This window comes from Cuculus canorus, chromosome 31 (genome assembly GCF_017976375.1).
Source record: "Cuculus canorus isolate bCucCan1 chromosome 31, bCucCan1.pri, whole genome shotgun sequence".
Taxonomy (NCBI): domain Eukaryota; kingdom Metazoa; phylum Chordata; class Aves; order Cuculiformes; family Cuculidae; genus Cuculus; species Cuculus canorus.
This window is the reverse complement of record NC_071431.1, coordinates 456,805-481,560: the sequence shown is the minus strand read 5'-3', so window position 1 is coordinate 481,560 and position 24,756 is coordinate 456,805. Positions and strand designations below refer to the sequence as shown.

At 62.4% G+C, this 24,756-nt stretch overlaps 2 protein-coding genes across 2 annotated transcripts; both read left to right on the top strand.

The window, feature by feature from the left end:
• The first annotated feature begins 8,528 nt into the window (after nucleotides 1-8,528).
• Nucleotides 8,529-20,360, top strand: LOC128849641 (zinc finger protein OZF-like). The gene is made up of 6 exons (XM_054052117.1): nucleotides 8,529-8,563; nucleotides 8,686-8,765; nucleotides 9,011-9,124; nucleotides 10,238-11,213; nucleotides 19,637-19,720; nucleotides 19,874-20,360. The coding sequence occupies exons 1-6, from the start codon at nucleotides 8,544-8,546 to the stop codon at nucleotides 20,292-20,294; spliced, it is 1,695 nt and encodes a 564-aa protein (XP_053908092.1). The 5' UTR covers nucleotides 8,529-8,543; the 3' UTR covers nucleotides 20,295-20,360.
• On the top strand, nucleotides 11,226-12,682 carry LOC128849633 (putative protein FAM47C). The gene is made up of 2 exons (XM_054052084.1): nucleotides 11,226-11,486; nucleotides 11,643-12,682. Exons 1-2 carry the CDS (start codon nucleotides 11,253-11,255, stop codon nucleotides 12,360-12,362), a joined length of 954 nt encoding a protein of 317 aa, XP_053908059.1. The 5' UTR covers nucleotides 11,226-11,252; the 3' UTR covers nucleotides 12,363-12,682.
• Nucleotides 20,361-24,756: the final 4,396 nt, after the last annotated feature.

Genomic DNA, 24,756 nt, shown 5'->3' with positions numbered 1-24,756 from the left:
TGGGGGTCATCGAGGGGTCCTGGGGGGTCTCTGAAGTGCTTGTGAGGGTTCCAGAAGGGTCCGGGGGGGGTCCGGGGGGTGGGGGACGGAGGGGAATGGGCTGGAGGACACGGATGAGGCTGAAGAGGAGGAGGAAGGACAGGGATGGGGGGGGGGAGGAGGAGGAGGATGGGATGGGGATGGGGATGGGGATGGGGATGGGGATGGGGATGGGGATGGGGATGGGGATGGGGATGGTCCTGGGGGGCTCCTGGATCGCATGGGGGCGTCGTGAGTCCCCTCGGGGGATTTCTGGGGGGTTTCTGAGTCCCTTTGGAGATTCCTGAAGAGGTCCTGAGCCCCTTTGGTGGTTCCTGGGGGGGTTCTGGGTCCTTTTGGGGGTTCCTGGGGGGTTCCTGAGTCCATTTGGGGGTTCCTGGGGGGTTCCTGAGTCTCTTTGGGGGTTCCTGAGGGGGTCCTGAGCCCCTTTGGGGGTTCCTGGGGGGGTCCTGAGCCCCTTTGGGGGTTTATGGGGGGTTCCTGAGTCCCTTTGGGGGTTCCTGGGGGGTTCCTGAGTCTCTTTGGGGGTTCCTGAGGGGGTCCTGAGCCCCTTTGGGGGTTCCTGGGGGGGTCCTGAGCCCCTTTGGGGGTTTATGGGGGGTTCCTGAGTCCCTTTGGGGGTTCCTAAGGGGTCCTGAGCCCCTTTGGGGTTCCCTTTGGGGGTTCCTGAGTCCTTTTGGGGGTTCCTGAGGGGGTCCTGAGCCCCTTTGGGGGTTCATGGGGGGTTCCTGAGTCCCTTTGGGGGTTCCTGGGGTGTTTCTGAGTCCCTCTGGGGGTTCCTGTGTCCCTCTGGGGGTTCCTGAGGGGGTCCTGAGCCCCTTTGGGGTTTCCTGGGGTGTTCCTGGGTCCCTCTGGGGGTTCCTGGGGGTCTCCTGAGCCCATTTGGGGGTTCCTGAGGGGGTCCTGAGCCCCTTTGGGGGTTTATGGGGGGTTCCTGAGTCCCTTTGGGGGTTCCTGGGGGGTCCTGAGCCCCTTTGGGGGTTCCTGGGGGGCTCCTCAGTCCCTTTGGGGGTTCCTGGGTCCCTTTGGGGGTTCCTGGGCCCCTTTGGGGGTGTCCTGGACCCCCCGGGGTCCCCCCTGACCCCCCCTTTTCAGGCCGTTCACTCCGTCAAAGTCTTCCTGATGGGCTCAACCGCTCTCTCGGTGCCGATGGCCGAATCCTTCCCATGAGCCTCTGGGGGGACAATGGGTGTCCCCAACCGCCACCCCAAGAACAATAAACCCCCCCAACCCCCTCCCGGGCGCTTTGGCCTCTCGGGGCGCGGGGGGGACGCGGACGTCACGGTTGGCGAACGCCAACGAGCCCAGACCTGTCCCCAAGAGAAAGGGGCATTGTCCCCAAGGTGCCACCACGGGGGGGCGGGGACCGGAGACGGGGGGGTTGGGGACACCTGGGAGGGGTTGGGGACACCTGGGAGGGGTTGGGGACATTGGGGACATCACAGAAGCAGCATCATCTCTGTCCTCATCCTCCATCTCTGGGGTGACCTCAGGTCCTCATGGGTTCAGGGAGGGGACATTGGGGTCCTCCAGGCCCTGATGGTCCTAAAATGGTCCTGAGGGGTCCCTAAAGGGGTTCTGGGGGTCCCCAAAGGGGTTCTGGGGGTCATTATTGGGGTTCTGGGGGTCCCCAAAGGGGTTCTGGGGGTCACTAGAGGGGTCCTGATGGTCCTGGATTGGTTCTGGGGGTCACTAAAGAGGTTCCGGGGCTCCATAAAAGGGTCCCTGAAGAGGCCCGGGGGGTCCATAGAGGGGTCCTGGGGGTCCCTGGAGTGTTCTGGGGGTCCCTAAAGGGGCCCTGGGGGTCCCTGGAGGGTTCTGGGGGTCCCTAAAGGGGTTCTGGGGGTCCCTGGAGGGTTCTGGGGGTCATCGAGGGCTCCTGGGGGGTCTCTGAAGTGCTTGTGAGGGTTCCAGAAGGGTCCGGGGGGGTCCGGGGGGTGGGGGACGGAGGGGAATGGGCTGGAGGACACGGATGAGGCTGAAGAGGAGGAGGAAGGACAGGGATGGGGGGGGGAGGAGGAGGAGGAGGATGGGGATGGGGATGGGGATGGGGATGGGGATGGGGATGGGGATGGGGATGGGGATGGGGATGGGGATGGTCCTGGGGGGCTCCTGGATCGCATGGGGGTGTCGTGAGTCCCCTCGGGGGATTTCTGGGCGGTTTCTGAGTCCCTTTGGGGATTCCTGAGGAGGTCCTGAGCCCCTTTGGTGGTTCCTGGGGGGGTTCTGGGTCCTTTTGGGGGTTCCTGGGGGGTTCCTGAGTCCATTTGGGGGTTCCTGGGGGGGTCCTGAGCCCTTTTGGGGGTTCCTGGGGGGTTCCTGGGGGGCTCCTGGGTCCCTCTGGGGGTTCCTGGGAGGCTCCTCAGTCCTTTTGGTGGTTCCTGGGTGGGTCCTAAGCCCCTTTGGGGGTTCCTGAGTCTCTTTGGGGGTTCCTGATGGGGTCCTGAGCCCCTTTGGGGGTTCCTGAGGGGTTCCTGAGTCCCTTTGGGGGTTCCTGGGGGGTTCCTGAGTCTCTTTGGGGGTTCCTGAGGGGGTCCTGAGCCCCTTTGGGGGTTCCTGGGGGGGTCCTGAGTCCCTTTGGGGGTTCCTGGGGGGTCCTGAGCCCCTTAGGGGGTCCCTTTGGGGGTTCCTGAGTCCTTTTGGGGGTTCCTGAGGGGGTCCTGACTCCCTTTGGGGGTTCCTGGGTGCCTTTGGGGGTTCCTGGGGGTTTCTGGGTCCCTCTGGGGGTTCCTGAGTCCCTTTGGGGGTTCCTGGGGTGTTTCTGAGGCCCTTTGGGGGTTCCTGTGTCCCTCTGGGGGTTCCTGGGGGGCTCCTGAGCCCATTTGGGGGTTCCTGAGGGGGTCCTGAGTCCCTTTGGGGGTTCCTGGGGGGTTCCTGAGTCCCGTTGGGGGCTCCTGCGGGGGTCCTGAGCCCCTTTGGGGGTTCCTGGGGGGCTCCTCAGTCCCTTTGGGGGTTCCTGGGTCCCTTTGGGGGTTCCTGGGCCCCTTTGGGGGTGTCCTGGACCCCCCGGGGTCCCCCCTGACCCCCCCTTTTCAGGCCGTTCACTCCGTCAAAGTCTTCCTGATGGGCTCAACCGCTCTCTCGGTGCCGATGGCCGAATCCTTCCCATGAGCCTCTGGGGGGACAATGGGTGTCCCCAACCGCCACCCCAAGAACAATAAACCCCCCCAACCCCCTCCCGGGCGCTTTGGCCTCTCGGGGCGCGGGGGGGACGCGGACGTCACGGTTGGCGAACGCCAACGAGCCCAGACCTGTCCCCAAGAGAAAGGGGCATTGTCCCCAAGGTGCCACCACGGGGGGGCGGGGACCGGAGACGGGGGGGTTGGGGACACCTGGGAGGGGTTGGGGACACCTGGGAGGGGTTGGGGACACCTGGAAGGGGTTGGGGACGTCGGGGAGTGGAGGAAGAGTTGGGGACACTTGGAAGGGTTTGGGGACATCTGAGCGGATTTGGGGACACCGGAGAGTTCAGGAAGGTTTGGGGACCTTGGGGACATCACAGAGAGTTTGGGGACACGGGGGCTTTGGGGACTTGGAGGACATTGGGGGACACGAGGAGGGTTTTGGGGACCCGCTGGTGCCCCCGGTCCGGGGGGGGTGGGGACAGCGTTGTCCCCTCCCTGAGGCACAGCCTCCGCCGGGTCCCCTCCCAGGGGACGTCCCTGTGCCTATAAGAGGGGACACCGCGGGGAGAGGGGGTGACAGCGCCATGGGGGTGACCACCACACTGGCGGTGGCCCTGGGGACAACGCTGCTGCTGCTGGGGGGTGAGGGGACAGCGGGGGACAATGGGGGACAGTGGGGGACACTGGGGGTGAGGGGACAGCGGGGGACAATGGGGGACAGTGGGGGACACTGGGGGTGAGGGGACAGCGGGGGACAATGGGGGACAGTGGGGGACACTGGGGGTGAGGGGACAGCGGGGGACAATGGGGGACAGTGGGGGACACTGGGGGTGAGGGGACAGCGGGGGACAATGGGGGACAATGGGGACAATGGGGTGAGGGGACAGTGGGGGACAATGGGGGACAGTGGGGGACACTGGGGGTGAGGGGACAGCGGGGGACAATGGGGGACAATGGGGGACAGTGGGGGACAATGGGGGACACTGGGGGTGAGGGGACAGCGGGGGACAATGGGGGACAATGGGGGACAGTGGGGGACAATGGGGGTGAGGGGACAGCGGGGGACAATGGGGGACAATGGGGGACAATGGGGGACACTGGGGGTGAGGGGACAGCGGGGGACAATGGGGGACAATGGGGGACAATGGGGGACACTGGGGGTGAGGGGACAGCGGGGGACAATGGGGGACAGTGGGGGACAATGGGGGTGAGGGGACAGCGGGGGACAATGGGGGACAATGGGGGACAATGGGGGACACTGGGGGTGAGGGGACAGCGGGGGACAATGGGGGACAGTGGGGGACAATGGGGGTGAGGGGACAGCGGGGGACAATGGGGGACAATGGGGGACACTGGGGGTGAGGGGACAGCGGGGGACAATGGGGGACAATGGGGGACACTGGGGGTGAGGGGACAGCGGGGGACAATGGGGGACAGTGGGGGACACTGGGGGTGAGGGGACAGCGGGGGACAATGGGGGACAATGGGGGACAATGGGGACAATGGGGTGAGGGGACAGCGGGGGACAATGGGGGACAATGGGGGACAATGGGGGACAATGGGGGTGAGGGGACAGCGGGGGACAATGGGGGACAATGGGGGACAGTGGGGGACAATGGGGGTGAGGGGACAGCGGGGGACAATGGGGGACAGTGGGGGACAATGGGGGACAATGGGGGACACTGAGGGCTCGGAGGACATTTGGGGCACTGAAGGGAATGGAGGAAGGTGGGGAGCAAAGGGGACACGGGGGGCTCTGTCCCCGTCCCCACGGCCGCCCGTGTCCCCTCCCCACAGGCGCCGTCCCCGAGCGGCCGTGGGGACGCTTCCTCCATCCCCGGGACCCCCTGGGGACACCAGGGTCACCTCCTGGCCTGGAGGTGTCACCCCAACAACCCAACGGACCTCCCCAAGGACCACCCCAACGTCCCCAAGGACCACCTCTATGTCCCCAAAGTCCATTCCAATGTCCCCAAGGTCCACTGCAACGTCCCCAAAGTCCATTCCAACGTCCCCGAAGTCCATTCCAACGTCCCCAAGGTCTCCAAAGTCCACCCCAAGGTCCATTCCAACGTCCCCAAAGTCCACTCGAGCGTCCCCAAGGACCAGGGTCTTGGCCCCAAGGTGTAGGGACGTGGCTCCAGGCGTTGGGGACGTGGCTCCAAGGACATCCCCAAGGACCGGGGACATGTTCCCAAGGATCAGGGACAGCTCAAGGGGTTGGGACATGTCCCCAAGGACCAGGGTCTTGGCCCCAAGCTGTAGGGACGTGGCTCCAGGCGTTGGGGACGTGGCTCCAAGGACCTGAGGGACATCTCCAAGGACCGGGGACACGTCCTGGTGGAGGTGGGACACGTCCTGAAGAACCCGAACCACGTCCACAAGGACCAGAACCACGTCCTGGTGGAGATGGGACACGTCCTGAAGAACCAGAACCACGTCCTGAAGAACCAGAACCACGTCCTGAAGAACCAGAACCACGTCCTGGTGGAAATGGGACACATCCTGAAGAACCAGAACCACGTCCTGGTGGAAATGGGACACATCCTGAAGAACCAGAACCACGTCCTGAAGAACCAGAACCACGTCCTGGTGGAGATGGGACACATCCTGAAGAACCAGAACCACGTCCTGAAGAACCAGAACCACGTCCTGGTGGAAATGGGACACGTCCTGAAGAACCAGAACCACTTCCTGAAGAACCAGAACCACGTCCTGGTGGAAATGGGACACGTCCTGAAGAACCAGAACCACGTCCTGGTGGAGGTGGGACACGTCCCCAAAGACCACCCCAAGGTCTCCTGGGACAGGGGATGCGTCCCCAGGGATGTCCTCTGCCCCAGGAGTGGCCGAGGAGCTCCACCGAGATGTGGAGTGAAGAAGCGTCCCACGACTCCAGCTTTGAGGGCAGCGAGAGCCACGGTACGGTGACCGCTGGGGACGATGGGGGTGACGAGGGACGTTGGGGTCCCGGGGGACCTGGTGTCCAACCCTTCCCTCACTTTGTCCCTTCTCCAGGTTGAGGACGCTCAGAGGAACCGGAGCTCCAGTGCTGAGGGACGTCCTCTCCTGATGTCCCCATCCTCTCCCGATGTCCCCATCCTCTCCTGATGTCCCCATCCTGTCCCGATGTCCCCATCCCGTGTCCCCATTAAAGGCAGAAGCAGCATCATCTCTGTCCTCATCCTCCATCTCTGGGGTGACCTCAGGTCCTCATGGGTTCAGGGAGGGGACATTGGGGTCCTCCAGGCCCTGATGGTCCTGGAATGGTCCTGAGGGGTCCCTAAAGGGGTTCTGGGGGTCCCTAAAGAGGTTCTGGGGGTCATTAGAGGGGTCCTGATGGTCCTGAGGGGTCCCTAAAGGGGTTCTGGGGGTCTCTAAAGGAGTTCTGGGGGTCATTAGAGGGGTCGTGGAGGTCTCTATGGGCCTCCAAAAGGGTTTGGGGGGTCCCTAAAGGGGTCCCTGAAGGGGCCCGGGGGGTCCTTAGAGGGGTCCCGAGGGTCCCTGGAGGGTTCTGGGGGTCCCTAAAGGGGTTCTGGGGGTCCCTGGAGGGTTCTGGGGGTCATCGAGGGCTCCTGGGGGGTCTCTGAAGTGCTTGTGAGGGTTCCAGAAGGGTCCGGGGGGGTCCGGGGGGTGGGGGACGGAGGGGAATGGGCTGGAGGACACGGATGAGGCTGAAGAGGAGGAGGAAGGACAGGGATGGGGGGGGGGGAGGAGGAGGAGGAGGATGGGATGGGGATGGGGATGGGGATGGGGATGGGGATGGGGATGGGATGGGGATGGGGATGGGGATGGGGATGGGGATGGGGATGGGGATGGGGATGGGGATGGGGATGGGGATGTGGGGATGGGGATGGGGATGGGGATGGGGATGGGGATGGGGATGGGGATGGGGATGGGGATGGGGATGGGGATGGGATGGGGATGGGGATGGGGATGGGATGGGATGGGATGGGGATGGGATGGGATGGGGATGGGGATGGGATGGGGATGGGGATGGGGATGGGATGGGGATGGGGATGGGGATGGGGATGGGATGGGATGGGGATGGGGATGGGATGGGATGGGGATGGGGATGGGATGGGGATGGGGATGGGGATGGGATGGGGATGGGGATGGGGATGGGGATGGGGATGGGGATGGGGATGGGGATGGGGATGGGGATGGGGATGGGATGGGATGGGGATGGGGATGGGGATGGGATGGGGATGGGGATGGGGATGGGGATGGGGATGGGGATGGGGATGGGGATGGGGATGGGATGGGGATGGGGATGGGGATGGGATGGGATGGGATGGGGATGGGGATGGGGATGGGGATGGGGATGGGATGGGGATGGGATGGGGATGGGGATGGGGATGGGGATGGGGATGGGATGGGGATGGGATGGGATGGGGATGGGATGGGGATGTGGGGATGGGGATGGGGATGGGGATGGGGATGGGGATGGGGATGGGGATGGGGATGGGGATGTGGGGATGGGGATGGGGATGTGGGGATGGGGATGGGGATGGGGATGGGGATGGGGATGGGGATGGGGATGGGATGGGGATGGGGATGGGGATGGGGATGGGGATGGGGATGGGGATGTGGGGATGGGGATGGGGATGGGATGGGGATGGGGATGGGATGGGGATGGGGATGGGGATGGGGATGTGGGGATGGGGATGGGGATGTGGGGATGGGGATGGGGATGTGGGGATGGGGATGAGGATGGGGATGGGGATGAGGATGGGATGGGGATGGGGATGGGGATGGGGATGGGGATGTGGGGATGGGGATGGGGATGGGGATGGGGATGGGGATGGCGGCGGTGGGCGGGGCCGAGGGTTTTCGGGGGCGGCGCCGCTCCGGCGGAGGAGGAACTTCCCGTGTCAGCGGGGGCGGAGCGGCCCCGAACGGCCCCGAACGGCCCCGGGGAGGACCTCGAGCGGCTCTGCACCCGGAGCGGCTCTGGATCGAGTTGGAGCAGCCCTGGATCCGGAGCATCTCCAGATCCGGAGCATCCCTGACATCCTGGACCATTCCTGATGTCTTGGACCACCCCTGACCTCCTGGATCGTCCCTGACCCCCTGGACCACCCCTGACCTCCTGGAGCATCCCTGACCTCCTTGGAGCATCCCTGACCCCCTTGGACCATCCCTGATCTCCTGGACCACCCCTGACCCCCTGGACCACCCCTGATCTCCTGGACCACCCCTGACCTCCTGGACCACCCCTGATCTCCTGGACCACCCCTGACCCCCTGGACCACCCCTGATCTCCTGGACCATCCCTGACCCCCTGGACCACCCCTGACCCCCTGGACCATCCCTGACCTCCTGGACCACCCCTGACCTCCTGGAGCACCCCCATGCCTGCAGGTACCACAGGTCCCCATGGAGCAGCTCCCAAGCCGGTGGGGATGAGGTTGGAGTGGGACAACCCACCAGCAGCTCCCCCCGGAGCTCCCTAAGAACCCTTCCAGCTCCAAATCGGTGGAGACCACGAGGACCTCTGAACCCCCTTTGCCTCTCGCAGGTGCTGCGGAGCTTCGGAGCGGCGTCGGCATCTGGAGGTCACCACCATGCAGGAGAGCTACGAGTCCCTGATCCTACTGGGTGAGTCCTCGGAGGTCATCGAAGGGTTGGGTTGGGGTTGGGAGGGACCTCAGAGACCATGAGGTTCCACCTCCTGTCACGGATGGTCGTTGAGATCCTTCCAACCAACCCATTCCACGGCTCTCCGGAGCCGAGGTCACCTCCCGCCTGGAGATGTCCCTTTGTTGCTGGGACCACCTTTCCTTCGAGAAGTCCGCGTGTCCGTAACAAACCCAACACCTTCTCTCCTCCTCTTCCCGGAGCAGATTTCCCGGTTCCCAAACCCAACGTCATCTCCCGGTTGGAACTGGAGGAAGAGTTGGGGGTCCCGGATCCCAATGACTCCAAGGAATGGGAGATCCTTCGGGTGGCTCCAACAGGTGAGGTGGCACCTGGTGAGGAACGAGAGGCCAACAGCTCCGTCTCGGGGCATCCCAACCTGGTGGGTCTCCAGGGTTGGAGTCGGGATGAGCTTTTCTCGTCCCCATGGAGGATCCCAACCTGGTGGGTCTCCAGGGTTGGAGTCGGGATGAGCTTTTCTCGTCCCCATGGAGGATCCCAACCTGGTGGGTCTCCGGGGTTGGAGTTGGGATGAGCTTTTCTTTGCTCTCCATGGAGGATCCCAACCTGGTGGGTCTCCAAGGTTGGAGTCGGGATGAGCTTTTCTCGTCCCCATGGAGGATCCCAACCTGGTGGGTCTCCGGGGTTGGAGTTGGGATGAGCTTTTCTTTGCTCTCCATGGAGGATCCCAACCTGGTGGGTCTCCAAGGTTGGAGTCGGGATGAGCTTTTCTCGTCCCCATGGAGGATCCCAACCTGGTGGGTCTCCGGGGTTGGAGTTGGGATGAGCTTTTCTTTGCTCTCCATGGAGGATCCCAACCTGGTGGGTCTCCAAGGTTGGAGTCGGGATGAGCTTTTGTTGTCCCTATGGAGGATCCCAACCTGGTGGGTCTCCAGGGTTGGAGTCGGGATGAGCTTTTCTCGTCCCCATGGAGGATCCCAACCTGGTGGGTCTCCGGGGTTGGAGTCGGGATGAGCTTTTCTTTGCTCTCCATGGAGGATCCCAACCTGGTGGGTCTCCAGGGTTGGAGTTGGGATGAGCTTTTCTCGTCCCCATGGAGGATCCCAACCTGGTGGGTCTCCAAGGTTGGAGTTGGGATGAGCTTTTCTCGTCCCCATGGAGGATCCCAACCTGGTGGGTCTCCGGGGTTGGAGTCGGGATGAGCTTTTCTTGTCCCCATGGAGGGTCCCAACCTGGTGGGTCTCCAAGGTTGGAGTTGGGATGAGCTTTTCTTTGCTCTCCATGGAGGATCCCAACCTGGTGGGTCTCCGGGGTTGGAGTCAGGATGAGCTTTTCTCGTCCCCATGGAGGATCCCAACCTGGTGGTCTCCAAGGTTGGAGTCGGGATGAGCTTTTCTCGTCCCCATGGAGGATCCCAACCTGGTGGGGTCTCCGGGGTTGGGAATCACCGCTGTCTCTCTCTCCACTCGCGGCAGACGATGGAACGGGAAGCGAGAACGAAGAGGCGGATCCTCCTGAGCCCGATGGCTCCGAGTTGGCCCAACGGGATGTCCTCCTGTCCCAGGGCGCCGAGGAAGGTCTTCCCGAGCCCTCCCTCCTTGGAGACACGTGCCAGAGCCCCTGGAAGCCCCGGAGCTCCGCGGAGGAGCCTCTGCCGTTGCGCCCCCGCGGCCGAGGAGGTCGTCGCCGTTGCGCCGCGGCCAAATCCTGCCGGCAGTGCGAGAAGACCTTCTCCCGGCGCTCGGAGCTTCTCGTCCACCAACGGCTCCACACGGGGGAGAAGCCCTACAAGTGCCTGGACTGCGGGAAGAGCTTCACGCGCAGCTCCAACCGCAACGCCCACCAACGCCTCCACCGCGGGGATCGGCCCCACAAGTGCGGCGACTGCGGGAAGAGCTTCGGCCAAAGCTCCGATTTGGCCAAACACCAACGGCTCCACGGCGGCCAACGGCCCTACGGCTGCTCCAAGTGCGGGAAGAGCTTCAGCTGGAGCTCCGACCTGGTGGTCCACCAACGCATCCACACCGGCGAACGCCCCTACGCGTGTCCGCAGTGCGGCAAAAGCTTCAACCGGAGCTCCAACCTCAACAGCCACCGCCGCATCCACTTGGGCGAACGCCCCTACGAGTGCGGGGACTGCGGGAAGAGCTTCAGCTACAGCTCCGCCTTCCTCAAGCACCGACGGATCCACACGGGAGAGAAACCCTTCCAGTGCGACGGCTGCGGGAAGAGCTTCTTGGAGAGTTCGGCTCTGAGCCGACACCGACGCGTCCACAGCGGCGAAAGCCCCTTCCGGTGCGGAGAGTGCGGGAAGAGCTTCAAGCAGAGCTCAACGCTCCTCACCCACCTCCGCACTCACAGCGGAGAGAAGCCCTTCCAGTGCGGAGACTGCGGGAAGAGCTTCGTGGTCAGCTCGGCTCTGCTCCGGCACCAACGGATCCACCTGGGATGAAGAGGCTCCATCCGGCACCAACGGATCCACCTGGGATGAAGAGGCTCCATCCGGCACCAACGGATCCACCTGGGATGAAGAGGTTCCATCCGGCACCAACGGATCCACCTGGGATGAAGAGGTTCCATCCGGCACCGATGGATCCATCTGAGAAGAAGAGGTTCCATCCGGCACCAACGGATCCACCTGAGGTGAAGATGTTCCATTTGGCACCAACGGATCCACCTGAGGTGAAGAGGTTCCATCCGGCACCGATGGATCCACCTGAGGTGAAGAGGTTCCATCCGGCACCGATGGATCCACCTGAGGTGAAGAGGTTCCATTTGGCACCGATGGATCCACCTGAGGTGAAGAGGTTCCATCCGGCACCGATGGATCCACCTGAGGTGAAGAGGTTCCATTTGGCACCGATGGATCCACCTGAGGTGAAGATGTTCCATTTGGCACCGATGGATCCACCTGAGGTGAAGAGGTTCCATTTGGCACCGATGGATCCACCTGAGGTGAAGAGGTTCCATTTGGCACCGATGGATCCACCTGAGGTGAAGATGTTCCATCCGGCACCGATGGATCCACCTGAGGTGAAGAGGTTCCATCCGGCACCGATGGATCCACCTGAGGTGAAGAGGTTCCATTTGGCACCGACGGATCCACCTGAGGTGAAGAGGTTCCATCCGGCACCGATGGATCCACCTGAGGTGAAGAGGTTCCATCCGGCACCGATGGATCCACCTGAGGTGAAGAGGTTCCATTTGGCACCGACGGATCCACCTGAGGTGAAGATGTTCCATCCGGCACCGATGGATCCACCTGAGGTGAAGATGTTCCATCCGGCACCGATGGATCCACCTGAGGTGAAGAGGTTCCATTTGGCACCGATGGATCCACCTGAGGTGAAGATGTTCCATCCGGCACCGATGGATCCACCTGAGGTGAAGAGGTTCCATTTGGCACCGATGGATCCACCTGAGGTGAAGAGGTTCCATTTGGCACCGATGGATCCACCTGAGGTGAAGAGGTTCCTCATCCGGGTTTCTCCTTCCATGGAGTTGAGCTCGATGGAGCCGGAGGGGACTCCAAAGCTTCTTAGATGCGTCTGGATCGGGAAGCCAAGACCCTTCTGGAGCTCATTGGGGTGGACTTGAGGAGACCTTCTCCTTCTCCGTGTCCTGGTGGAGCTTTGGGAAGAGGACACCTGAGCTCCTTTCGGCACCGTATCCACGGCAGAACCTTCTCCTGATGCTCCGTGGGGAGGGAAAAGGGGACAATCCCAAGGCGGGGACCTCGCCGCGGGGCTTTCTCCTCCTTGGGTGACCACGGAGGATCTCCACCACGGAGCAGCTCCAACAAGGAGTCCACCCGGAGTCCACCCGGAGTCCACCCGGAGTCAATCCGGAGTCAACCCTTCCATCCCGCCTGTCCCAGTAAAGAGTTGTTGTTTCCTGGCTCCACCTTCCAGGGGTCTCTTGGGGGTTTGGAGGCCGCACGTTGGGGTTTTGTGGCCACACGTTGGGTTTGGAGGCCAAAGGTTGGGGTTTTGTGGCCAAACATTGGGGTTTTGTGGCCACACGTTGGGATTTGATGGCCAAAGGTTGGGGTTTTGTGGCCAAACATTGGGGTTTTGTGGCCACACGTTGGGTTTTGTGGCCACATGTTGGGTTTGGAGGCCACACGTTGGGATTTGATGGCCACACATTAGGGTTTTGTGGCCACATGTTGGGGTTTTGTGGCCACATGTTGGGTTTTGTGGCCACACATTGGGGTTTTGTGGCCACACGTTGGGGTTTTGTGGCCAAACATTGGGTTTTGTGGCCAAACGTTGGGTTTTGTGGCCACACGTGGGGTTTGGTGGCCACACATTGGGGTTTTGTGGCCACACGTTGGAGTTTTGTGGCCACACGTTGGAGTTTTGTGGCCAAACATTAGTGTTTTGTGGCCAAACATTGGGGTTTTGTGGCCACACGTTGGGGTTTAGTGTCCAGATGTGGATTTTTGTGGCCACCTGTGGGGGGTTTGTGGCCACCTGTGGGGGGTTTGTGGCCACACGCGGGAGTTTAATGCGCAGATGTTGGGGTTGAGGGCCCAGATGTGGAGTTTCGTGGCCACGCGTTGGAGCTTTGTGGACAGATGTGCCCTGGGGGGGGGGTCCCTGGGGAGGTTCTTTGGGTTCTGGGGGGGTCCCTGGGGGGGTCCTCAGGGGGTACATGGGGGTCTGGGGGGGTCCCTGTGTGCCCTTGGGGTGCCCCGGGGGGGGGGGCTTGAGGGTCTTGGGGTGCTCCGGGGGGGTTCTTTGGCTTCTGGGGGTCCCTGGGGGGGACCAGAGTCTCGGTGGGGTCCTGGGGGGGACCCATGGGATCAAGGGGTGCTTCAGAGGGTTCTGAGCTCCATTCAGAGGGTTCAGAGCTCCATTCGGGGGTCTCTGAGCTCCATTTGGGGGTTCTCAGTTTCATTTGAGGGTCTCTGAGCCCCATTCGGGGGGTTCTGAGCCTCTTTTGGGGGTCTGTGAGCCCCATCCAGACGGTGCGGAGTCCCTCAGGGGGTTCTGAGCCCCTTTTGGGGGTCTCTGAGCCCCATTCAGGGGGTTCTGAGCCCCATTCAGGGGTCTCTGAGCTCCATTCTGGGGGTTCTCAGCCCCATTCGGGGGTCTCTGAGCTCCATTCAGGGGTCTCTGAGGCCCATTCAGGGGGTTCAGAGCTCCATTCAGGGCGTTCAGAGCCCCATCCGGGCGGTGCGGAGTCCCTCAGGGGGTTCAGAGCCCCATTCGGGGGTCCCTGAGCCCTATTCAGAGGGTTCAGAGCTCCATTGAGGGGGTTCAGAGTCCCATTCAGGGGTCTCTGAGCTCCATTCAGAGGGTTCTGAGCCCCATTTGGGGGTCTCCGATCCCCATCGGGGCGGTGCGGAGTCCCTCAGGGGGTTCAGACCCCCATTCGGGGGTCCCTGAGCCCCATTCAGAGGGTTCAGAGCTCCATTGAGGGGGTTCAGGGCCCATTTGGGGGTCCCTGATCCATCCGGGGGTCTCTGAGCCCCTTTCGGGGGTCCCTCTGATCCCATCCAGGCGGTGCAGAGCCCCTTTCAGGGGTCCTGAGGTCCATTCGGGGGTCTCTGAGCCCCATCCGGGGGTCTTTGAGCCCCTTTTGGGGGTCTCTGATCTCTTTCAGGGTCCCTCTGATCCCATTCGGGGGTCTCTGATCCCTTTCGGGGGTCCTGAGGTCCATCCGGGGGTCCCGGAGCCCCTTTCAGGGGGTTCAGAGCTCATTTCAGGGGGTCTCTGAGCCCCATCTGGGGGTCCCGGAGCCCCTTTTGGGGGTCCTGAGGTCCATTTGGGGGTCTCAGAGCCCCTTTTGGGGGTCCCTGAGCCCCATCCGGGCGGAGCGGAGACCCTTTCGGGGGTCTCTGATCCCTTTCGGGGTCCCTCTGATCCCTTTCGGGGGTCCCTGAGGCCCTTTCAGGGGTCTCTGATCCCATCCGGGCGGTGCGGAGCCCCTTTCGGGGGTCCCTGAGGCCCTTTCGGGGTCCCTCTGATCCCTTTCGGGGGTCCCGGAGGCCCATTCGGGGGTCTCTGATCCCATCCGGGGGTCCCTCAGGCCCTTTCGGGGGTCCCTGAGCCCCATTAGGGGGTCCCGGAGGCCCTTTCGGGGGTCTCTGAGCGCCATTCGGGGGTCTCTGACCCCATCCGGGCGGTGCGGAGCCCCTTTCGGGGGTCCCTGAGGCCCTTTCGGGGGTCCCTGAGCCCCATTAGGGGGTCCCGGAGGCCCTTTCGGGGGTCCCTGAGCGCCATTCGGGGGTCCCTGATCCCATCCGGGCGGTGCGGAGCCCCTTTCGGGGGTCCCTGAGGCCTTTTCGGGGGTCCCGGAGGCCCTTTCGGGGGTCTCTGAGCGCCATTCGGGGGTCTCTGACCCCATCCGGGCGGTGCGGAGCCCCTTTCGGGGGTCCCTGAGGCCCTTTCGGGGGTCCCTGAGCGCCATTCGGGGGTCTCTGATCCCATCCGGGGGTCCCTGAGCCCCATTCGGGGGTCTCTGAGCCCCTTTCGGGGGTCCCTGAGGCCCTTTCGGGGGTCTCTGAGCCCCTTTCGGGGGTCCCGGAGGCCCTTTCGGGGGTCTCTGAGCGCCATTCGGGGGTCTCTGACCCCATCCGGGCTGTGCGGAGCCCCCCCCGGGGCGGGGGTTGAACTTCCCGGGTCAGCGCCGCCGCCGCCGCCATTGTCCGGAGGGGAAACGGGAAACGAAACGGGAAACGAGAGACAAACAACGGGAAACAACGGGAAACGGGAAACGAGAGAGAGAGAGAGACCGGTAACGGGGGGGGGGGGGGGGGAACGGGGGGGGAACGGGAGAGGAGGGGGGGAAAAACGGGAGGAGTGCGGTGAGAGAGAGAGGAGGAGGGGATGGGGATGGGATGGGGATGGGGATGGGGATGGGGATGGGGATGGGGATGGGATGGGGATGGGGATGGGATGGGGATGGGGATGGGGATGGGATGGGGATGGGATGGGATGGGGATGGGGATGGGGATGGGATGGGGATGGGGATGGGGATGGGGATGGGGATGGGGATGGGGATGGGATGGGGATGGGGATGGGGATGGGGATGGGGATGGGATGGGGATGGGATGGGGATGGGGATGGGGATGGGGATGGGGATGGGATGGGGATGGGGATGGGATGGGGATGGGATGGGGATGGGGATGGGGATGGGGATGGGGATGGGATGGGGATGGGGATGGGGATGGGATGGGGATGGGGATGGGATGGGGATGGGATGGGGATGGGGATGGGGATGGGGATGGGGATGGGGATGGGGATGGGATGGGGATGGGGATGGGGATGGGGATGGGGATGGGATGGGGATGGGGATGGGGATGGGATGGGGATGGGGATGGGGATGGGGATGGGGATGGGATGGGGATGGGAATGGGGATGGGGATGGGGATGGGGATGGGGATGGGGATGGGATGGGGATGGGGATGGGGATGGGATGGGGATGGGGATGGGGATGGGGATGGGATGGGGATGGGGATGGGGATGGGATGGGGATGGGGATGGGGATGGGGATGGGATGGGGATGGGGATGGGGATGGGATGGGGATGGGATGGGATGGGATGGGGATGGGGATGGGGATGGGGATGGGGATGGGGATGGGGATGGGGATGGGGATGGGATGGGATGGGGATGGGATGGGATGGGGATGGGGATGGGATGGGGATGGGGATGGGATGGGGATGGGATGAGGATGGGATGGGGATGGGGATGGGATGGGGATGGGGATGGGGATGGGATGGGGATGGGGATGGGGATGGGGATGGGGATGGGGATGGGGATGGGGATGGGGATGGGATGGGGATGGGGATGGGGATGGGGATGGGGATGGGGATGGGGATGGGATGGGGATGGGGATGGGGATGGGGATGGGGATGGGGATGGGGATGGGGATGGGGATGGGATGGGGATGGGGATGGGGATGGGGATGGGGATGGGGATGGGGATGGGGATGGGGATGGGATGGGGATGGGGATGGGGATGGGGATGAAGATGAGGATGGGGATGGGGATGGGGATGGGGATGGGGATGGGGATGGGATGGGGATGGGGATGGGGATGGGGATGGGGATGGGGATGGGGATGGGATGGGGATGGGGATGGGGATGGGGATGGGGATGGGGATGGGGATGGGGATGGGATGGGGATGGGGATGTGGATGGGGATGGGGATGGGGATGGGGATGGGGATGGGGATGGGGATGGGATGGGGATGGGGATGGGGATGGGGATGGGGATGGAGATGGGGATGGGGATGGGGATGGGGATGGGGATGGGGATGGGGATGGGATGGGGATGGGGATGGGGATGGGGATGGGGATGGGGATGGGATGGGGATGGGGATGGGGATGGGATGGGATGGGATGGGGATGGGGATGGGATGGGGATGGGGATGGGGATGGGATGGGGATGGGGATGGGGATGGGGATGGGGATGGGGATGAGGATGAGGATGGGGATGGGGATGGGGATGGGGATGGGGATGGGGATGGGATGGGGATGGGGATGGGGATGGGATGGGGATGGGGATGGGGATGGGGATGGGATGGGGATGGGGATGGGGATGGGGATGGGATGGGGATGGGGATGGGGATGGGGATGGGGATGGGATGGGGATGGGGATGGGGATGGGGATGGGATGGGGATGGGATGGGGATGGGGATGGGGATGGGGATGGGGATGGGATGGGGATGGGGATGGGGATGGGGATGGGATGGGGATGGGGATGGGGATGGGGATGGGGATGGGGATGGGGATGGGATGGGATGGGATGGGGATGGGGATGGGGATGGGGATGGGGATGGGGATGGGGATGGGGATGGGGATGGGGATGGGATGGGGATGGGGATGGGATGGGATGGGGATGGGGATGGGGATGGGGATGGGGATGGGGATGGGGATGGGATGGGGATGGGGATGGGATGGGGATGGGGATGGGATGGGGATGGGGATGGGGATGGGGATGGGGATGGGGATGGGGATGGGATGGGGATGGGGATGGGGATGGAGATGGGGATGGGATGGGATGGGGATGGGATGGGGATGGGGATGGGGATGGGATGGGGATGGGGATGGGGATGGGGATGGGGATGGGGATGGGGATGGGGATGGGGATGGGATGGGGATGGGGATGGGGATGGGGATGGGATGGGGATGGGATGGGGATGGGGATGGGATGGGATGGGGATGGGGATGGGGATGGGGATGGGATGGGGATGGGGATGGGGATGGGGATGGGGATGGGATGGGGATGGGGATGGGGATGGGATGGGGATGGGGATGGGATGGGATGGGGATGGGGATGGGGATGGGGATGGGATGGGGATGGGGATGGGGATGGGGATGGGGATGGGATGGGGATGGGATGGGATGGGGATGGGATGGGATGGGATGGGGATGGGGATGGGGATGGGGATGGGGATGGGGATGGGGATGGGATGGGGATGGGGATGGGGATGGGATGGGGATGGGGATGGAGATGGGGATGGGGATGGGGATGAGGAGGAGTCGAGGATGAAAATGAGGATGAGATGAGGATGAGGATGGGATGGAGATGGTGGGGATGAGGATGGGACCAAGAGGAGGATGAGGAGGGGATGGGGATGAAGATGAGGGTGGGATGGGACCAACATGAAGGTGAGGATGGGGATGAAGATGGGACGGGGAGGGGACCGAGAGGAGGATGGGATGGGGAAGAAGATGAGGATGAGGATGGAGTGGGGTGGGACGAAGATGAAGATGAGGATGGAGATGAAGATGGGATGGGGAGAAAGGTGAGGATGGGGATTGGGATGGGGACAAAGATGAGGATGAGGATGGAGTGGGGATGGGACCAAGAGGAGGATGAGGAGGGGATGGGGATGAAGGTGAGGATGGAGATGGAGTAGGATGGGGATGGGGCCGAGAGGAGGATGGGGTGGGGGTGAAGATAAGGATGGGATTGGGATTGGGATGGGATCAAGAGGAGGATGAGGAGATGGGGATGCAGATGGGATGGGACCAACATGAAGATGAGGATGGGGATGAAGATGGGACGGGGAAGGGACCGAGAGGAGGATGGGATGGGGAAGAAGATAAGGATGGGATTGGGATTGGGATCAAGATGAGGATGAGGATGGGATATGACCAAGAGGAGGATGGGGATGAGGATGGGGATGAAGACGGGAGGGGACCGAGAGGAGGATGGGGATTGGGATGAAGATAAGGATGGGATTGGGATTGGGATGAGACCGAGAGGAGGATGAGGAGATGGGGATGAAGATGGGATATGACCAAGATGAGGATGGGGATGAAGATGGGATGGGATTGGGATGGGACCGAGAGGAGGATGAGGATGAAGATAAGGATGGGATATGACCAAGATGAGGATGGGGATGAGATGGGACCGAGAGGAGGAAGGAATGGGGATGAAGATAAGGATGGGATTGGGATGGGATCAAGAGGAGGATGAGGAGATGGGGATGAAGATGAGGATGGGGATGAAGATGGGATGGGGACGGAGAGGAGGATGGGATGGAGGATCTCACCAAGAACTTCACCCTTTGTCCCCCCCACGGCCGCAGTCGCCGCTGCGACTCCGCCTCTGCCATCGCCGCTCAGGTGGGACCACGCGGCGTCTCCGACGGCTCCGGAGAGGCCTCCATGGCGCCGCGGCGCTGCCGAGGAGCCGCCCAAGCCGAGCCCGGACGCACCTCCCGGAGCCGCGCCGAGGGCCCTCCGACGCCGCCGGGACCCCCGCCGGGCGCCCGCGGGGGACGCAAACGGAAGGAGACGGTGGTGGTTCGTCAGCGCTCTCCGGGCGGAGAACACCCCAACATCTGCGTGGAGTGCGGGAAGAGCTTCGCCGAGAGCGCGGCGCTGGCGGTGCACCGGCGCAGCCACGGCGCCGGAAAACCCTTCTCCTGCTCGGATTGCGGCAAAAGCTTCGGCCTCAGCGCCCATTTGCTGCGGCACCACCGGCGCTCCCACCCGTGCCGGGACTGCGGCAAAGAGGTCGGCGCCGCCGACGGTAACGCCGCCGCGACGCCACCCAAACCCTACACCTGCGTCGACTGCGGGAAGAGCTTCCGCCGCCCCAAAGGTCTCCCCGGCGCTTCCGTGGGGCGGCGCCGGCGCGGGCGGAGCGGCGAGAAAGCGCCGTCGGTGACCATTCCCAACACGTGCGCCGAGTGCTGGCAGAGCTTCAGCCAAAACTCCGATCTGGTGAAGCACATGCGGATCCACACCGGCGAGAAGCCCTACGCCTGCGCGCACTGCGGCAAACGCTTCAACGTCAGCTCCAACCTCATCCGCCACCAACGCATCCACACCGGCGAGAAACCCTACGGCTGCGCCGACTGCGGCAAAAGCTTCACCGACAAATCGACGCTGACCCAACACCGCCGGATCCACACCGGCGAGAAGCCCTACGCCTGCGCCGACTGCGGCAAAAGCTTCAGCCGCAGCTCCCACCACAAACGGCACCAGCGGACGCACGCCGGGCAGAGCGCCGCCGCCGCCGCCGCCATGCTGCCGCTCTGGCCCTGTCCCGACGCCCCGCGGTAGGCGGGAGGGGCGCCGGGAGGAGGAGCGCCACCAGGCGGCAGCGGGGACGCGGCGGGGGGGGACCGGAGGAGCTCTCGGGGGGGGCGGAGAGGTGGGGCGATAGCGGTGTTGGGGCAACAATGGCGGTTCAGGGGGTCAACAATGGCGGTTTGTTGGGTCAACAATGGCGGTTCATGGGGTCAACAATGGCGGTTTGTTGGGTCAACAATGGCGGTTCATGGGGTCAACAATGACGGTTCATTGGGACAACGATGGCGGTTCATTGGGTCAACAATGGCGGTTCATAGGGACAATGATGGCGGTTCATTGGGACAATGATGGCGGTTCATTGGGTCAATGATGGCGGTTCATTGGGACAATGATGGCGGTTCATTGGGTCAACGATGGCGGTTCATTGGGTTAACGATGGCAGTACTTTGGTTCAACGATGGCGGTTCATTGGGTCAACGATGGCGGTTCATGGGGTCAGCAATGGCGGTTTGTTGGGTCAATGATGGCGGTTCATTGGGTCAATGATGGCGGTTCATGGGGTCAATGATGGCGGTTCATTGGGTCAATGATGGCGGTTCATGGGGTCAGTGATGGCGGTTCTTTGGGTCAACCACAGCGGTTCATGGGGTCAATGATGGCGGTTCATGGGGTCAACGATGGCGGTTCATGGGGTCAATGATGGCGGTTCATTGGGTCAACGATGGCGGTTCTTTGGGACAACGATGGCGGTTCATTGGGTCAATGATGGCGGTTCATTGGGTCAATGATGGCGGTTCATGGGGTCAATGATGGCGGTTCTTTGGGACAACGATGGCGGTTCATTGGGTCAATGATGGCGGTTCATTGGGTCAACAATGGCGGTTCATAGGGACAATGATGGCGGTTCATTGGGACAATGATGGCGGTTCATTGGGTCAATGATGGCGGTTCATTGGGACAATGATGGCGGTTCATTGGGTTAACGATGGCAGTACTTTGGTTCAACGATGGCGGTTCATTGGGTCAACGATGGCGGTTCATGGGGTCAATGATGGCGGTTCATTGGGTCAACAATGGCGGTTCATGGGGTCAACAATGGTGGTTTGTTGGGACAATGATGGCGGTTCATTGGGACAACGATGGCGGTTCATGGGGTCAACGATGGCGGTTCATGGGGTCAACGATGGCGGTTCATTGGGTCAATGATGGCGGTTCATTGGGTCAACGATGGCAGTTCATGGGGTCAACGATGGCGGTTCATGGGGTCAACGATGGCGGTTCATGGGGTCAACGATGGCGGTTCATTGGGTCAATGATGGCGGTTCATTGGGTCAACGATGGCGGTTCATTGGGTCAACGATGGCGGTTTGTTGGAGTAACAATGGTGGTTCTTTTGGTCAACCACAGCGGTTCATGGGGTCAACGATGGCGGTTCATGGGGTCAATGATGGCGGTTCATGGGGTCAATGATGGCGGTTCATTGGGTCAACGATGGCGGTTCTTTGGGACAACGATGGCGGTTCATTGGGTCAATGATGGCGGTTCATTGGGTCAATGATGGCGGTTCATGGGGTCAATGATGGCGGTTCTTTGGGACAACGATGGCGGTTCATTGGGTCAATGATGGCGGTTCATTGGGTCAACAATGGCGGTTCATAGGGACAATGATGGCGGTTCATTGGGACAGTGATGGCGGTTCATTGGGTCAATGATGGCGGTTCATTGGGACAATGATGGCGGTTCATTGGGTTAACGATGGCAGTACTTTGGTTCAACGATGGCGGTTCATTGGGTCAACGATGGCGGTTCATGGGGTCAATGATGGCGGTTCATTGGGTCAACAATGGCGGTTCATGGGGTCAACAATGGTGGTTTGTTGGGACAATGATGGCGGTTCATGGGGTCAATGATGGCGGTTCATTGGGACAACGATGGCGGTTCATGGGGTCAACGATGGCAGTTCATGGGGTCAACGATGGCGGTTCATGGGGTCAACGATGGCGGTTCATTGGGTCAATGATGGCGGTTCATTGGGTCAACGATGGCGGTTCATTGGGTCAACGATGGCGGTTTGTTGGAGTAACAATGGTGGTTCTTTTGGTCAACCACAGCGGTTCATGGGGTCAACGATGGCGGTTCATGGGGTCAATGATGGCGGTTCATGGGGTCAATGATGGCGGTTCATTGGGTCAATGATGGCGGTTCATGGGGTCAATGATGGCGGTTCATGGGGTCAACGATGGCGGTTCATTGGGTCAATGATGGCGGTTCATGGGGTCAATGATGGCGGTTCATGGGGTCAATGATGGCGGTTCATGGGGTCAACGATGGCGGTTCATTGGGTCAACGATGGCGGTTCATTGGGTCAACGATGGCGGTTCATGGGGTCAACGATGGCGGTTCATGGGGTCAATGATGGCGGTTCATTGGGTCAACGATGGCGGTTCATTGGGTCAACGATGGCGGTTCATGGGGTCAACGATGGCGGTTCATGGGGTCAATGATGGCGGTTCATTGGTCAATGTGGGACGGAGAAGGTCCGAAGCGCTGCCGGGTTCGGCGATGGAGTGTCTCTATGGCCGTGAGGTCACCGCGGTGACGCCCTCGTGGTCACCGGAGGGGGTCCCGGCGCGGCCGTGGCGACGGCGACGCTGAGAGGAAAAAAGTGTTGGAGGAATAATTTGGCTCCGGTGTTATTGATTCCCGCGGCGGCACCGGAACCATCGTCACCATCTCCATCTCCATCTCCATCTCCTGATCCCCATCTCCACCCTCTGATCCCCATCTCCACCCCCTGATCCCCATCTCCACCCTCTGATCCCCATCTCCATCTCCTGATCCCCATCTCCACCCCCTGATCCCCATCTCCACCTCCTGATCCCCATCTCCACCCTCTGATCCCCATCTCCACCCCCTGATCCCCATCTCCACCCTCTGATCCCCATCTCCATCCCCTGATCCCCATCTCCACCCTCTGATCCCCATCTCCACCCCCTGATCCCCATCTCCACCCCCTGATCCCCATCTCCACCTCCTGATCCCCATCTCCACCCTCTGATCCCCATCTCCACCCTCTGATCCCCATCTCCATCTCCTGATCCCCATCTCCACCCTCTGATCCCCATCTCCATCTCCTGATCCCCATCTCCACCCCCTGATCCCCATCTCCACCCTCTGATCCCCATCTCCATCTCCTGATCCCCATCTCCACCCTCTGATCCCCATCTCCATCTCCTGATCCCCATCTCCACCCTCTGATCCCCATCTCCATCTCCTGATCCCCATCTCCACCCCCTGATCCCCATCTCCATCTCCTGATCCCCATCTCCACCCTCTGATCCCCATCTCCACCTCCTGATCCCCATCTCCACCTCCTGATCCCCATCTCCATCCTCTGATCCCCATCTCCACCTCCTGATCCCCATCTCCACCCTCTGATCCCCATCTCCACCCCCTGATCCCCATCTCCATCCTCTTATCCCCATCTCCACCCTCTGATCCCCATCTCCACCCTCTGATCCCCATCTCCACCCCCTGATCCCCATCTCCACCCCCTGATCCCCATCTCCACCCTCTGATCCCCATCTCCACCTCCTGATCCCCATCTCCACCTCCTGATCCCCATCTCCACCCTCTGATCCCCATCTCCACCCTCTGATCCCCATCTCCACCTCCTGATCCCCATCTCCACCCCCTGATCCCCATCTCCACCCTCTGATCCCCATCTCCACCCTCTGATCCCCATCTCCACCCCCTGATCCCCATCTCCACCCCCTGATCCCCATCTCCATCTCCTGATCCCCATCTCCACCCTCTGATCCCCATCTCCACCCTCTGATCCCCATCTCCACCCTCTGATCCCCATCTCCACCCTCTGATCCCCATCTCCACCTCCTGATCCCCATCTCCACCCTCTGATCCCCATCTCCACCCTCTGATCCCCATCTCCACCCTCTGATCCCCATCTCCACCTCCTGATCCCCATCTCCACCCTCTGATCCCCATCTCCACCTCCTGATCCCCATCTCCACCCCCTGATCCCCATCTCCACCCTCTGATCCCCATCTCCACCTCCTGATCCCCATCTCCACCCTCTGATCCCCATCTCCACCTCCTGATCCCCATCTCCACCCTCTGATCCCCATCTCCATCTCCTGATCCCCATCTCCACCCTCTGATCCCCATCTCCACCCCCTGATCCCCATCTCCACCCTCTGATCCCCATCTCCACCCTCCTGATCCCCATCTCCACCCTCTGATCCCCATCTCCACCTCCTGATCCCCATCTCCACCCCCTGATCCCCATCTCCACCCTCTGATCCCCATCTCCACCTCCTGATCCCCATCTCCACCCTCTGATCCCCATCTCCACCTTCTGATCCCCATCTCCACCCTCTGATCCCCATCTCCACCTCCTGATCCCCATCTCCATCTCCTGATCCCCATCTCCACCTCCTGATCCCCATCTCCACCCTCTGATCCCCATCTCCAC